Genomic DNA, 15685 nt, shown 5'->3' with positions numbered 1-15685 from the left:
AGTAGCTCTCACGTTAAACTGCCCTGCTAACACAGCCACAGGTGGCAGCACACCTGCAGGGATGCCCAGCACTGCCCAGAGCTGCTCATGGTATCAAGGCAGCATTTGAAAAGATTCCAGAGTTTCCACACTGACCCAGCAAAGGGGGTCTAACCTGCAGTGGATAGGACATGTCATTTCCCCAGAGCACCCCGACAGGGGCTTCTCCGCTGGGATTATGCAGGAGAGCGTGACAAAGGTGATGCGGCATGACATGGACACCTCTTCACTAAAAACAGGCCATGCTCACCCAGTCAGTTCAGAGAGCACCAAGACAACCCCACTGCTCCACTGTGGTCCTCCTCAAGCATCCAGGACTGTGGGGAGAACTTCAGAGGTGATGTTACCCATGAGTCACAGAACAGCCATCTCATACACAACTGTCACTTGGAAACACAGTAAGCTGATTCATTTGGGGAAAGGGGGAAAGGAGAGAGTATGACTAATCTCTGGACAAACTTTATAGAAAGATTAAGGAATTACTCTAGAGTAATTACCTGCCAGCATGTTTCCAGAAATTTCAAATCAAATGGCAAACTTTAGAGAAATTATTTAAATGTTACCATTTTAATATTAAAGAAACTTAACTATGCAGAAGACACCATGCCATTGCATAGACAGTGACCTCATTGCTCTGACTTGAGGCAACCACCTTCCATCTAGGTAGATATTCAGCTCATGATGTGTAAATGTCTGATAATTGACGTGAACATACTGAAAGTGCAAGGGGTCTGTCTTTCTCACAGAAGCATAATTTACTCTGTTAATGTGACTGTATGTTCAGACATAAGTAGAACTGCTTCACTCAACACAAACAAGACCAATTTGGAGCAAGTTACTTCAATCTCTTGTTAAGGAATCCCTTTCAGCTGCCAAACAAGTAGTGATCCCCATGCACACTCTCCATTGTTTGTAATGCAGTGCCACAAACTGGAAAACACTGATTTCTTTCCCTTCTCTGTCAGTGAAAGCCCCTGTTTGATTGGGAATTTTAAAGTGTCAATAGAGATTTCATCAACAAGACAGCCAGTTTTCCCTTCCCCACCAAACTCCCAGCAACATCAGTATCTAGAGGGAAATAAGTGCTATAACCACATGCTGAAGAGCATCAGTATGAGCATGGTAGGAGGGAGTGAAATGACTTTGTTTACTCTCTAAAAACTGCAGTTTCAAGGTGATCTAAACATCTGAGTGAAGGAGTGAATTTGAACAAAGTAGTTTCAGTCAAAAGTAAGTGGGAGGGAAGAAAGGATTAAGAGGTGGCAGGGCAAAAAACTGATTTTCAGAAAGGTTGAGACATTTTGTACCAATGTCTCACGAATAAGAAACTGGACTTTCATTTTGGAGCAGTACTTTGCTTCAAAAGTGAACCCAAGGGAATTGTTTTTAAGAAAGAGAAAAAATAGTCACAACTGAAATGTTTCATTCAAGCCTGTGCACAGTTGGCAGTGGTAAAGGGTCATTTCATTGAGGAGAGATTGTGTTTCATTTCAAATCAAACCAAAATCTTTTATCCTCACCATGGTATTTTTCAGTTCAGTTGTTTCAATGGCTTTTTTTAGTAAATGTCCAAGTAAATGCTGACAGAGATTAAAAAAGTAGGATTTTTGTTTTTCAGTGGAAGACCACCTGATTAAAATCCATGATCTGTTTTCTTACAGCTCACCAGACCTTCCACCCCAGATTAGTCAAGTCAAAGTCCTGGCCATTCCTTCACCTGTAACAAGTGAGTAGTGCTGCTTTAACCTACACAACCAATAACTCATAGTAGCTAAATACTTTGTCAGACCAAACAAGAAATCAGCTAGTTCCATGGCAGTGGACACTAATGTCCCTCATTAAACAGTTTACTAGTCTTGCTATTTTTCAACACCAAAGGAATAATTCAACAAAGCCTATACAAAAGTAGAATATTATTGTATTTAATGAAAGAAAATTATTTTCTACAGTATTACAACAATCTCTGACTCTTCTGACCCTGCTTTTAACTGGCTGCACCATTGGCCAGCAGGACTGTTGCTCAGTGCTCTGTTTATGGCCAGGAAGTTGGGAAAGCCTCTCCTATAGGTTAGTCTGACCAAGCTCTGGGTACCCCAAATCCTCTCACCTTTAGCAGTTGTTCATCACCTGCAATGTTCAGTTGTTAGGTGGGATCCCACCACCCACAAGATGACTGGCAATTCTCAGTGATAGCTGCACTGAGCCTAATGGGGACTAGTTCTTCACACATTGCCAGACCTGTAAGGATGTAAACAGTCACAGAGGAATATAGTGGCTGTGGATGTCCTTAGGAAATTCATCTTTGTTCTTTCAGCTCACTAAGTACTTGTAAAATCTCAACCTTAATGGAGAGGAAAGTCAGGAAAGGGTATTGGAGAGGAAGTTAATCAAGAGGCTGCAAGGGAAATGAAGTCCCCTAAGCTGAGGAAGGTCCTTTTCTCCAGATGAAGGAATATACAGCTCTGGACCATCTGCATGCTTGAACACTAGAACAACAAATTCAACCTAGAGAGAGTCTGTGAACAGTTAAAAACTATCCTAAGCCCCTAGGCTGATGGATGCATTCAGAGATACAGTCAATATAGAAAAATCTGAGAAGTTCTGGAACCTTCTCTTTAAAAATCCAAAGTCAAGATATTGCAGCAATGGATGAGACTTCTGATCCAGAATTCACTGTACTGTAAAGCAGGTTGTTGAGCCCAGGGAAAGGGCTGAAAGACTTTAGTGTTGTTTAACATATTTAAGCCACTCCTAGCAGAGCACTGGTGTGAAGCAGCTATGATTTGTACCAACAGGGGAAAATTAATTTTTCCTATATAGACTTAAAACCATTCCATGCAAACTCTACTGCACAAAGTGCTACATGAATTTGAAAACTATGTCACACTTGTTAACACTAAAATAAAAATACCCCTTTAGTGACAGGATGTCTTTCCCATCCAATGACTTCATCTCACCTTGGGGAGTTTGCCTCAATACTGATTCTTGAAATCATCATATGAAGAATTTAATGGCTGATGGCTACAGAAAGAAGGCAAAAAGAAAGAAATACAAAATAGCAAGCTAAGTCTGCAGAGATGTTTGACAAAACAATCTCCAGTATTACTTAAAATCTCTTTTCTGTTTCAAAAAAGGAGGCTGTATGCAAAAATTTGGTCATCTTCTTTTACTTCCTGCAGTCCACAATGAAGTTACTGACATAAGGACACTTAATAGTAAAGACTGAAGAAATGTAATGGGAAGAGGCTTCAGTCAAAATAAAAAATTACTCTTAACACCTATGCATACCTAGATATAAACTAGGTATTACTGAGAATTGGCTGTGGATGAGCAGCACTGAGAAAATAAACCCCACTCCAAAAAACCCCAACCCACTCACTTTTTAGACATTGAAAGGAGGCCGTGTCTGTTCCTACTCAAGGGGTACCATCCATCAGCTGTGTTGCAAATTCTGCAAACTCTCTCACAAAGGCAGCAGAAACTACAAGAGCTTCAGCCCACTGCCCAGCTTTAGGGTTTAAATCATGTTGCCTTTTCTTTAGCAGTGGCATGATTGGCTTGTAGATCATTTAAAGTTACCACAGCTGGCTCAGGCAACATTAAGCAAACCTGCTTCTAATTATGGATGTCAATATTAGTTACAACACCATGCTCCAGAAATCTGTGATTTCATGAAGGTAAATGCCATCCTTCTCCCACCATGATCCATCCTCCATGGAATCATGAAGAGTTACAGGCTGCAAAGACAAAACATCATGAAATGACAGATGTGATAGCAGAAGTTTCTAACACACACTGCAAGAGCATTTGTTGAAAGAGCAGACAATGTAGTTAGGTCTTCAAAATATACTGGTGAGGTGCCACAGATAGATGGCTCTCATATTATGTCATTAAAATCAAAGTTAGGGCTTAACTGTGGCAAATGTCCAGCTTTAGTGCAGTAAACAATACAATCTTTATACAACAATTTCCAAGGGATAATGGAGGTCTTAAAAACATCAAGCCAGAATTTGGACACACCCAGCCAAAGCTAAGTCATTGCTTATGTGCTCTGCTATGCATGCCTTATGTAGTTGAGGTCTTACTCATCTATATTCAACACCAGGGATGGGATGGGGTACAGAGAAGTCTATGCCATTGCTAATGAGAATTAAAAGCTTGGGTTTAGAGAGAAAGTGTTATGGGTTTTCTTTATCATCTATAGGCTCATGGATTTAAATACAAGTAGGGCTCACAAATCCAAGATGCAAATGAAATCAGATTTTTTTTTTTTCTGATTGCAGGCAAAAATTTGGAATAAGTGTTAAACCAGTGCAATATTCTAGTTCAGGCCAAAGCAAATGAGCTACTGCTGTTTTCACTCCACCCAGGATTACAGCTCTCAGCCTTGCCAGCCTTCAGCTCAGTCTCAGTCCAGGGAAACACAGCTTTGGGGGCACCCATTAATTGCTGCAGTGCTGAAAGACACCTTTAGGCCCTCCTGCTGCCATCCCTAATTCTCACTGGCAAGAGCCATTCTCCAGACAGGAAAATAAGATCTATTTATGTCAGCATAAATCTGTTCAGGAGCTTATCTGTTCATATCATTTATGCAAAACTAAATTTTTTCTTTAACATTTCTAATTTCAGGCCTATGGCTTAAAAAAACCATAAATAAATAAATTTTTAAAAAAGAAAATAAAAAGGCACAAAAATATTCAAAGTAATAAGGCTTATGTAAGGCTTATGTAGAGACATTCCTTGGAATCTGATAGCCTGTAACAACAGCTCAACACTTCTGCTGTGCTGGGAAGGATCCCATTCATCTAAACCAGGTGTTGGTGTTGACAGACATCCATAAAGGCAAATTTCAACATACATGTTCACTCCTGGCTACCTTAGTAAAAATGTCTCGCTGAGGACAATGAAAATAACAATGGATGTTAGAGTGGGAGATGACCTAGTGCACTGATGCTACAGTCTCCTTTCTTCCTTCCTTTCCTTCCTCTCCTTCCCCTCCTTCCTCTCCTTCCTCTGCCACACAGATGTTGAGTCAGGAAGGTAGGAGCCCATCTGTATAATGGAGCTTTATAAAAAATAACAGATTAGGGTAGAGGTCACACACAGAGATTTCTAAAAAGATAGCATCTAATCTAAAACAGTATTTCGTCTTTATCTTTTCATTCTATACAGCCATATGATTAATCTCATACACGTAAGGGGAAAGGGAAGGTTCATGCCAGCACTGTGAAAAGCAAAGGGAACCACAGCTTCCAGTTACTCCAGTGACTGGACTGGAAACTGCACAGGTAGGGACTCCTTAAGACAATGCCACTAAAATCTATGAAAACAGCTATCATATAGCTTAGACTCCACCTTTGACTCCAAACTACCTTAATGCAACTCTACTAATCTCATGAAGAAAGCTGTTAAAATACAAACACATTTAGGAAGATCCTCTATTATCACCAAATGATAGAAAACGCTCTTATAATGAGTCCTATACAGAAACACTTTTTTATTTCCTGCCTACCTTCACTATAGCAAGGAACAGGACCATTTTCTGCAGTCCAATGAATGGAGAAGGGAAAGTAAAAGAGAAAAATTAAGATAATTCTTGGTTAATGTCATGGTTCATTAGGAAATACAAAACAAAATCCAGGGACAAAAATCATTAACAAATTTACAAAATGGAAAAGGGAAACAAAATCAATAGAGAAGGAAGTTTTATTTTAAGCTTCAAAGAGAGTATTATAAACAATGGAGAGCTTAGAAAAGTAAATGTACATATATGTTACTCAACAATGTCTTTTTAAAAGAAGACTATTTGCACTAAAAAAGATGTTGTGGGATTGCTTTGGGAAAGCAGTATTTACAGAGGAATATACAGTAGGGATGCTAGAAGCAGAACTTTTATTTGGAAGGAATATTACACAAACTGAACACAGACCCAGCAGTTTTCAAATCTTCATTACAGTTGTGAGTCTTATATTTTGATGAAATTTTTTTTTTTTTTTCTCTAGAGGCAGGTCCCCACTGCATGTTTGGAAAACATGAGCAAAGCAAACCCATCCTGCTGAAGAGCCCAATTAGGACACATATTGACATTTAATTCAGCTGGAGCAGGACTACTTTACATGGTTATTTTTGACTTTATGTTTTAATCTCGGAAGACGTAGGAGAAGGGAAAGGGAGAAGAGTAAAACATCTGCTGCTACTGACACGTGGAAACCTCTCAATGAGGAGAGTTTATGTTCTAGGAGTACAGGTAACACAAGACAGTATCAGGTTTTCTGTCAGCTTCACCTAGTCAGCATGCATTTCTGTAGACAGTTTTTTCATTCTGAAAGCAACGTAAGCCACATTAACAAAACTGCTTTTTTTCCTGTCTAAACCCTGAGAGTGAATCCCAATAATTGTTGGTGTGGTTTGCCCTTGGTTTGCTTCTCCTCTGTAGCAGGGGTGCCAGACAGAGCAAAGTCCAATACTCTTCTCCTAGGACACAAGGCTATCCTGCATCCCTACTAGACTGCATCACACATGCCACTGAGCAGACCTGTGCTATCCTCTGCGAGCAGATGTGGCCAACAAAATCTTCCTTTTTCACTGGAAAAATGCCTAACTATTCAGAATTTGGGATGAGACCATCCCTGCCTGCTGGCTCACAGGACAATTTAGGATTACAGCTGTGGGAACTCGTATTTTTCTCCTGCATAGCAACCCCTGTTGCTTATTGCAGACCTGTAGTTGCACCTGTATGTTTTTCAAAGTCCACTACCACTTCAGAAAGGGCTGAAATACACAAGTTTTCTACACATGACACCATCCTTGACAGAAAGATCCATGCCAAGAGCACCTAACATTTAGATACTTCCCTTACAACCAATTCACAATCAGCTGTGGAATTACCAAAGCAAAAAATAATATAAAAAATGATCGGAGTAGTTTTCAATTCTTAAAGCACTCTTTCAGCAGAAGTATTTCAGAGTTGCTCTTTTACCATGCAGAAGAGACACATCAATCCTACTGGGAGAAGACAGTCCTTTGAAATGGACACAAAATCTGGTAACAAATAAATTCAACCACTGAGCCTGGTCTTCACTATTCCAACAGTTTTTGTGCCTAACACAGTACAGCAAAGTAGGTTTTAAGCATCTAACAGGACAATATTATTAAAGAGAAAATAAACCAGAACAATCTTCACTTACCACATCCAATTTTCAAAAAATAAAGATACCCAGCACATATACGAATGGCTTCTTTAAAGTAAGAGAGAGAGCAGAGTGACCTTTATTTTCATTATTTAAAAAAGTTTTCTCCTTAAAGTAAATATTCAGTCTTTATTTTACAGTAAGTGCTTTTTAAAATTTCATGTCTTCACAAAATTGCAATTAAAATTTGAAGTAAAATGTATTCAAACAAAAATACTGTGCAACTTCAGCACTTCTTTCTTAAATATAGAAATAAATAAAATATTTGTCTTTTTCAGTTTGTTTGTTTTTCAGTCAGTTCTACCGTAGATCAATTCCAGTCTGACCTGGGTTTATACACACACTTAAAAGAAAGTGAAATCAAGACTTCAAAAAATTTTGTATTGCACCAGCTTAGGGCATCCCCAGAACTTCTCTCAACAGTTGGTAGCCAACTTCCCACAGTCCAGACTCCTGTGCCAGATGGAACTCAGTTACGGAAGACTCAGGGCAAGGAAAGAAGTATCAAAGCATCCTGGCTTCTCTCGGTCTTCTTCTGAAATGTTTTGCTTGAAGGATGCTGGAATCCACGAGGGCAGGGCTGACTGCAGAGGGAAAGGCAATACAAAGTAAAACTAAACAAACTCAAGCAGAAAAAAAAGAAGCACATTCAGAAAAAACAGAAACAGCACAAACCAAACTTCCAACATTGCTTGCATTCTAATTCCTTGAAAATACAGCTCAACAGACTCAGTTTCAACTGACTGTGGAAGCCATAAAAGAACACAAAGCAAACAAATAGGATAAGAAAAAGCATATAGAAAAGAAAGGCACTGCACATTGTCAATCTTTCTTATTGGGAACATTATTAAATAACCTTCATCATTCAGCTTAGATGGCTGTCTCTTCAGTAGAGGTTAAGACCTTTGCTTGCAAAATTCTGCTCTAATTACCTTCCTCTGTTACTAATTATTTGTAGGGAGCCACAAGCATATACAGTATGGCACAAAAGACATTTTCAGAAGTCTAAATTATACACATGGTGTGGCAGCAATGCAGTAACTTCTAGAAAGAATGAAAAATTGCATTTTTCATTGCATTTATTCTATGAATCGACTAAGTTACATATTGCTAAGATCCTGAGCAGGATTAGATAGCAAATAAAATCATCTCTTTATTTTCACAAAATGCAAGTGCCTCTTCCCACATCTTCCCACATCTCTCATATCAGTTCTAGACTAAATGAAGGTCCAAAATCTTTAGAGCTGCCAGACACCAAAAGAATAAGTCAAAAATGTGAACTGGCAGCATCCACTTAACAGAGCTATCAGGCTTGAAAATCCCAAGAGCTGGATTTTTTCCTAAATGTTATTGCAACTTGTCTACTCTAAAATTGGCAACTTAGCATTCATGGAAATACAGACAGGGACATCAAAATAGTTCTGACTCAATTTCAGTATTGTATGGTATTTATATAGGTTTTTTGTTTTTTTTTTTTTTTTTCAACACTGGTAGGTATCTGGCAAAGAGAACAAAGAATGGTAGGGTTTATTGTAATAGCTTAATCAGCAAAAACTCATCCCAGCTGAATTTCTGCACTGAGAGGTTTGTCAAAACAACCCCATGTGAGCATGAATTCATGCATGTGCCTCATACTTTACTTATAACTACAAATTTCATATAAATGAGAAAAAAAAGAATATGAAATGGGTGTTGATTGGAAACATCTACATATGTAGCAACACAAAAAACACTGGGCATATTTTGCAGTTTTTATTATAAGATGACTCCTAGTGGGGTCAGTACAATGTTTGCTTGAGGATTTGATTCAGTAAAACTGCTTGCCATGGGCAAGAGGCAAACTGCATGAAGAGCCAGGCTTTGAAAACTCCATAGTTTTATGGTATTTGAACTATTATTTTAGGGCCCATCTCAAAATATCATTGGAAGAATTAACCAAAGAAAGGCAAAGCAGGCATGAGAGAACACGGTGGTGCCCCAGCACTGTCCAGACTCTGACTCTCTGGGTGCAGTTCTTGTTTGCTCCATGCATCAGCAGGCAGCAAACTGAGTCTCTGTCTTCAATCAAGAGCCTAAGCTGAAGTCTGTAACATGGCAAACTGGAACTCAAAATGAATAACTAAAAAGCTCAAAGGCAAAACAATGCGGGGAGGGGACTCTAATGCTGAAACAAATGGCCATCTCAAAGCTTGTCTACACCACACCAGCAAATGTATTAACAGAGAGGTTTCATTTAATAAAAGCAATAGCTAAGAAAGCCCAGTGGTAATCCTTCTGAAGTCAGTGGTAAAGTTCTCTCTGGCCCTTGTTTCAGCAGCTGAGGCTCACCATTTATGTATGACCTTACCACATACATAGGATGTTATTCCAAGCACCATTCAAGAAATAAATATACAACCCACAAAACTGGGGGGTGTCTGAGTGAAGGGAAGAGATGCAAGGTGAAGCAAGTCAGATCTCAGTTCCATTCCTCTTCTACCACATGTCTGGTTCTCCTTTTACTTTTTAACTTCTATTCTAGAAAATGTGCTTAAAATTTTCTCAATGTGTATTATCATGCTTGAAATTTTATACTGTTTTTGTGGAAACTGTCTGCTAAAATTTCAACTAATTAAATGCCTCAAAAGGGAATAGGCTAAGGATCAGTGCCCACTCCACGTAGCCTTTCTCCCTTATCAGCTGCTTAAACAGCATGCCACTTCCTTTAGTCTCATGCTCCCATCTGTGAATCGGAGTTAGCAGAGGACAACTCCAGAAACTATGTGTGTTTTCTAAGATCCATTAGTATGAAGCAGTGGAAAGGTGCCTGAGGAGACAGCTTATATGATGTAACATAGAAAAGTCTGCATTAAGGGCCTGAAATGAAACACCCCTTTATTCATGTTTCACATTAGGGTTGTCTTATTTTTGTATGTGGTTTGTTGGGAACATGTGTTTCAGAAGAATCTTTGGAAAGCCTTGTGCCAACCTTCCTGTAATAAGAAGGACATCTCTGGAGGAGAACTGGAATAGTCAGGTTGTGATTAGGGCTACATCTTTGCAGAATTTATGAAGAACAGAAGTTTCATTGAACTGCTGAAATCACTGGGGAATAAAGAGCATCACAATTCATTCTGAATTCAAAGATAAATGTTTAGTTACAAAACAGAATTCACAATGCAAACTTTTTTTATGCCTCCCTAGTTTGGTTTGGGATCTACGTGCCCTTTAAGATACAATTGATACTGTGCAGTTCTCTCATTCAGAGTTGGTTATGCCTTTCTTTTTTTTTTTAATTGCACTTACGAAACATTCTCCTATATATTTTCTGCCTCATTAACATTGTCATCTTCCCCTCATGAGAGGGTCTTGTGTAGCAGCCGCTTTGCTTTGCTTTCATCTTCCTTCAACTCAGAAACTACCAACCTTCTTTCTCTGTTCCCAGCCTTCTCTCCAGCACTACATATCCTGAGAATATTTCATTTCCATATTATCACTCCATGCCATATTCACCATTAACTCTACTTTACAACCTAGCTTAAACAAGTACTCTTTTGGTTTCCAACTCTACATCCTAATTTCCTCGCTATGATCAATGCCTTCCTATGGTCAGCACCACACCGCTCATCTTGCTGGACTAAATTCATGTTGGTTATCTCAATCTCATAAGGGATCTTGAAGAATCCAAGAACTACTCTCACTACATCAAAGTGAATTAATTTCATCTTACTTGTTTTTTTAGGACTATATTGAATGAGTGAGCACCCATATACACATTATTGATATAAATAACTGTGAGGATATTTTCTACGCTATCTGCAATAAATGTCAGCTGGCAATTTTTATGCACTTTGTGAGCTTTGCAGCTTCTTTTTGAGAGTATGGTGCTACCCAGTTGTCAAAAGATGGGTGGTTTGGTTGCAAAAGGATTAAGACTGTATGCATTGTTATACTAACTGCATTTGTGAAACTAATTCAAGACTTAATGAATTATGGGCATCTGATTATTGTTTGTATTCCAAAAGAACCCACAATGCGTTAGGCATGGTTCACAAAAGACAATGTTAAGGACTCCACTTGGAAAAAATCCATTTAGAGTATGCCTGTTCTGCAGTTTATACAGTGATGGGAGTTCTTCAGAAAGGTGTACTTGGGTAGGTTTCAGCTACCTAATTCAGGTGCTGCAAGGACTGAGCTTTAGTAAATACAGCAGAGTAGCAAAACATTATTTATCTTGCACTATTTTAGAGGAAAAAAAGGACTGGTTGTGGAAGAAATGAATGTTTCTATCAGTTAAAGTACACTTCTCATTGACAGCATTATGTCAAAATATAATTTATTTGACACTTGATTGATTATAATAAATCAGGAGTAACACAATAGCAGCAGAAAATAATTATGAAAATGGGGAAAACAAGCTTAAACAAGGTTCTCCTCTAGCAAGTGTGCATGGCTCTGGCATGCACTGTCCTTTGATGTACACACACAGAGATTTTTGTAATGTTTTCTAACAGCATCCTGAAGGCAGATTATTAATGTAATCTAAACATCACTTAGTTTATATTCTGGATTTATGCCTGTATACCTAAAATCAGAACTTGGCCACTGTGCATTCTGTGTCTAAAGAGAACAATAAAAAAATCAGGAGACTGAATTTTTTCTCTTTTTTCTACAAAGTTGGAAGGTGGGGGAGGGAGTTGAAATTGCTCTCACAGACAGACTACCCTAGCAAAGAAGCAGGAAAAATGGAGTCCATTTGGTCTGGCTTGTTTCATTGTACGTATCCAAATTCCTTCTTGAAAGGCTAAGACTTTTACTCTGCTATCAATAACACATACCTACAGTTTAAGGATTAGGCACTGTCCAGAGAAATGTCTCTTTTGCCTTTGCTCTAAATCAGGTCATGATTTCACCCTGTTTGCATTATGTAAATCAGTAAAAATAGATCTTTAGAACTTAACCTTGCCCCTGCTCCAGGGAGATTTTTGCCTACACTAGGACAGCAAAACATAACTACACACTGACTCCTTCTGCATCACTTCTGACTGTGCGCAAGTCTGGATCCTGCTCTCACAAAACTTCCATTAGTTTCACCAAGGGCATGAATGTGGCACATATGTAGAACACAATCCATGGGACTTGCTGCTACAACAAAGCTCAGTCAGGGGTTTGCTGAAAAGCCTGGGCAAGAAATTTCACAACTGAGTGAAAGACATTTCAGCTCGGACATACCTTTCAAATCCTGCTGCATGTTTCCTCCTTTCTGGGAAAGTCGCTGGGAAGGGAGTCACTCTCTTCTCCATTGCCCTTGGAACTTTAGTTAGTATTGCTTTGGTTTATTTCAAAAGAAGCTATTAAAAAGCAAATAAAGTGTCTCGTGAGACACTCTAGAGAGAAAAAACAGGGCAACACAGGAAAAAATGCTGTGAATTGAAATTTAAAAATGAAAATAAAAGTATAGGTGAGGTATTTCTCCATGTAATTTCTTCCAGGATTCTATTTCTCCATTTGTTTTTTCTGTGATGTCTGTGACTTGCCATTCATATTCCATCCCTAGGCTTGGAAATTGCTGTCCATCAAGTGAAAGGTGAAGAAAAAGACAAAAAAAAGTACAACAGTGTGGGGAAGACATGAAGGGATGCAGGGAGGAGATTTATTGAGTGTAAAGATGTCCAAAGGAGATGGAAATGTGTTCCCCAAGGCCATGATCTTCGATGGTGCTGCTTGTATTTTCAGGCTGTAGCGTAGCAGATGTATGAGAAGAGCCAGACTTCACATGCTACAGTAAGTGCAAAATCTCAAAATGCAGATGCCATCACATCAAGGGTTTCTTTGTCCCCTGACAAAGTCTGCCCACAGTGGTTCTCTAGAAACAGTTCTATTATCAAGTAGACATCCATTGCTTTTTTGTTGTTTTTTTTTTCTATTTTTTTATTTAAAAAGTAGTTTTTCTAATAATACATAGAATATATAAATAATAATAATAATTAAAAAAACTATTTGGGTTTACTTTCTGTTCTCCAACCCATCTGTATTTTTTGTGGTTTGCTGATATATATATTAAAAGACAAGAAAATCAACTCTGCTCACTATTAAAAAAAATATTAAATCCACTTTTTATGTTTCAAAAGAGAAAGAGGAGGGGAGATGTAATAAAACCAAATTAAAATGAAAAAAAGGAAAAAGAAAAAATCAAAACAGGAAAATCAAAAACCTTCTGTCTCTTCAAAGTAGTTGTCAAGAGAGATTTAAATGCTTGTGCTTTCGTGCTTTCAGTGTACATCCCACAGGGAAAACATAACCAAAAAAAAAAAAAAAAAAAAAAGAAAAAAAAAAGGGGAGGAGGAAAAAACCAACCAACCAAAAACCCAAGAAGACCTAAAATTAAAAAAAAAACCCAAAACCGAAAAATGTAATAATAATCTTAGTAGTGAAAAGGACAGCTCAGAGTTTCTGTGTCTTTTTAGTTATTTTAGCAGCCGCCCTTTTTGTCTGCAGAGGGAGACCTGCCACCACAGCCACCTCCTCGGCTCAAGAGAGGCTCTTCTGCATCATCCTCGTCAAAGCCATGAAAGGTCGAGGTGTCGCTTTCTGACGTGGAACCGAACAAGTCCTCCGTAGTGCGTGCTGGCGCTGCTTCGTCCCTCCTGCCTTCTCTTCCCAAATGAGCTGACATGTATGATGAATATATCAGCACATGGGTTAAGCAACAGGCATCATCATCATCATTTTTTTTCATCATTTTCATTATCATTAAGCAAGTCAGACTACCAAGCTCATAGGTGTGTGCTTGTATGTGCCCGTGCACCCCAACAACATAGTATAGGTAGAACTGCAGTAAGAAAAATAACAAAGGATCAGTTTCTCTTTCCAAGAAAAAAATCTACAAACGCCACAGGTGCCCATAGCTACAGCAGCGAAAGGGTTAATCATGTTTTCCTCTCTTCAAAAGACAGTAAAATATTTCCTCATGATTCCTTAGATCAATTTTAAAATAATTTTAGACCATGTAAATAATGAGACACTGTTAGCTCTAAGCACAACGGCATCAACAGTCACAAATGTTCTGCTATAGTAATGTAAGCCACTACATGACTCATCAACCTCAGGACTATTTTATCCCATTCTTCACCTGATCCTAAAGAACCTCCTCTGCAGACAAAATTAAATACATTTTGAAGACTAAGTGAAAGTAACCTAAACCAATACTTTAATACAAATTTCATGGCACGTCCTTCAAAAATAAAAAAAAAACCCAAACTAATATATACAGTTCAACAACTAAAACAACTGAGAAGTAACCCATCTTGGGAAACACTGGAAAGTTCAAATTTGTGTGAGTCAATCCAACTTTCAAGATGGAACAGAAAATTCTCCACACAATACCAATAACGGCAACAACAATCATAAGAAGACTACTAAAAAAACTCAAAATACTGAAATCTGTGAAATTGAGGTTTGCTTTCTCTCTCAGACAAACTTTTTATGTGATTAATAGTATGACCTTCAAATTCCCTCTTTAAGGATGGTAGAGAAAAAGATACCTCTTGTGTCCCAGCAAAATTGAAGTGTGAGATTTTAGGGAACAGCTATTTTGTTTTTCACAAACAGTAGCATGGTATTAAGCAACCAACTGTTGGGTCCCTGCTCCAGCTACAGGAATCAGCCATAAAACAAGTGTACACTGCATTGCTTGAGACAGAAAGAAGTAAATCCTGTTCACAAAAAAGAAAATTGATATAACAAAATAATTGGCAGATAAACCATATTGTAGAAATGTGACTTTACTGACTTTGTGAACAGAAGAAGCAATATAATTTCCATGACCTCTCTGTTGGTGTCATGAAAATATTCTCCATTATTATAAAAGAGAAAGATGGCAGACAACAAAGAGGTTTCATTGTTTTAGTTTAGAGATTAGTGTGTGGTTATACATTAATCACTTTCATCACATATCAGTCACAGCATTGCAAACCCTATGAATGACCCAAGTGGGTCAGAATTTGTACAAGGATAGGATTTAATGGAACTGATTTGACACAGTTCCACTGATCAGCCTGTAGTTTAGGCTACAGGCTGATCTATTTGTTCTATCACACTAAGGAATCAAGGGAATTAATGTATTTGTGTTGTATTCTGATATAACCACCATAGCAATGTTTAAGTAGCAATAAAATATGGCTCCATCTCACTGTGCCATATGAGGACAATGCCGAAATCAGTTATATTGAAATATAACAATCAAGGTGAAGGGCAATAATCTTCCAAGATGGCACCCCAGACCCCATGGACTTTCCCCTTCAGTTATTAGAAGCAATCACATGTACACTAAAAGGTCCATGTCTCTGACTGCACAGCATTCGTAAGGATGACCCTGGAGAAAACCAAAGGGGTTGCCATTGATCCCCTCGTGACCAGCATCATTTCAGAATGTCTTCAGAGGTCACAACAACTGCAGAAGGCAATTTCAGTGAGAG

The 15685-nt window shown here is 38.4% G+C and overlaps 1 protein-coding gene across 18 annotated transcripts in view; it reads right to left on the bottom strand.

Annotated features, from left to right (window-relative positions):
• The window catches only part of DPF3 (double PHD fingers 3), a 189702-nt gene that overhangs the window by 24286 nt on the left and 149731 nt on the right, over positions 1-15685 (bottom strand). For 3 of the 18 annotated variants that reach the window (XR_014956014.1, XR_014956015.1, XR_014956016.1), the window contains 2 exons: positions 12441-13877; positions 5728-7813 (listed from right to left, as the gene is read on the bottom strand). The exons of 12 other annotated variants lie outside the window; for them this stretch is intronic. Coding sequence is in view for 3 of the 6 variants with exons in the window: in XM_085581976.1 (XP_085438102.1) it covers positions 13681-13877 (197 nt within the window). In the remaining 3 variants the exon portion in view is untranslated. Of the gene's footprint in view, positions 1-5727; positions 7814-10476; positions 13878-15685 lie in introns of those variants that run through there. 3 more of the 18 variants (XM_085581977.1, XM_085581978.1, XM_085581976.1) reach the window with 3 other exon arrangements.

The sequence above is a fragment of the Lonchura striata genome, chromosome 5, assembly GCF_050655825.1.
Source record: "Lonchura striata isolate lonStrDom1 chromosome 5, ASM5065582v1, whole genome shotgun sequence".
In the NCBI taxonomy this organism is placed as follows: domain Eukaryota; kingdom Metazoa; phylum Chordata; class Aves; order Passeriformes; family Estrildidae; genus Lonchura; species Lonchura striata.
This window is presented reverse-complemented; position numbering and strand designations above follow the sequence as displayed.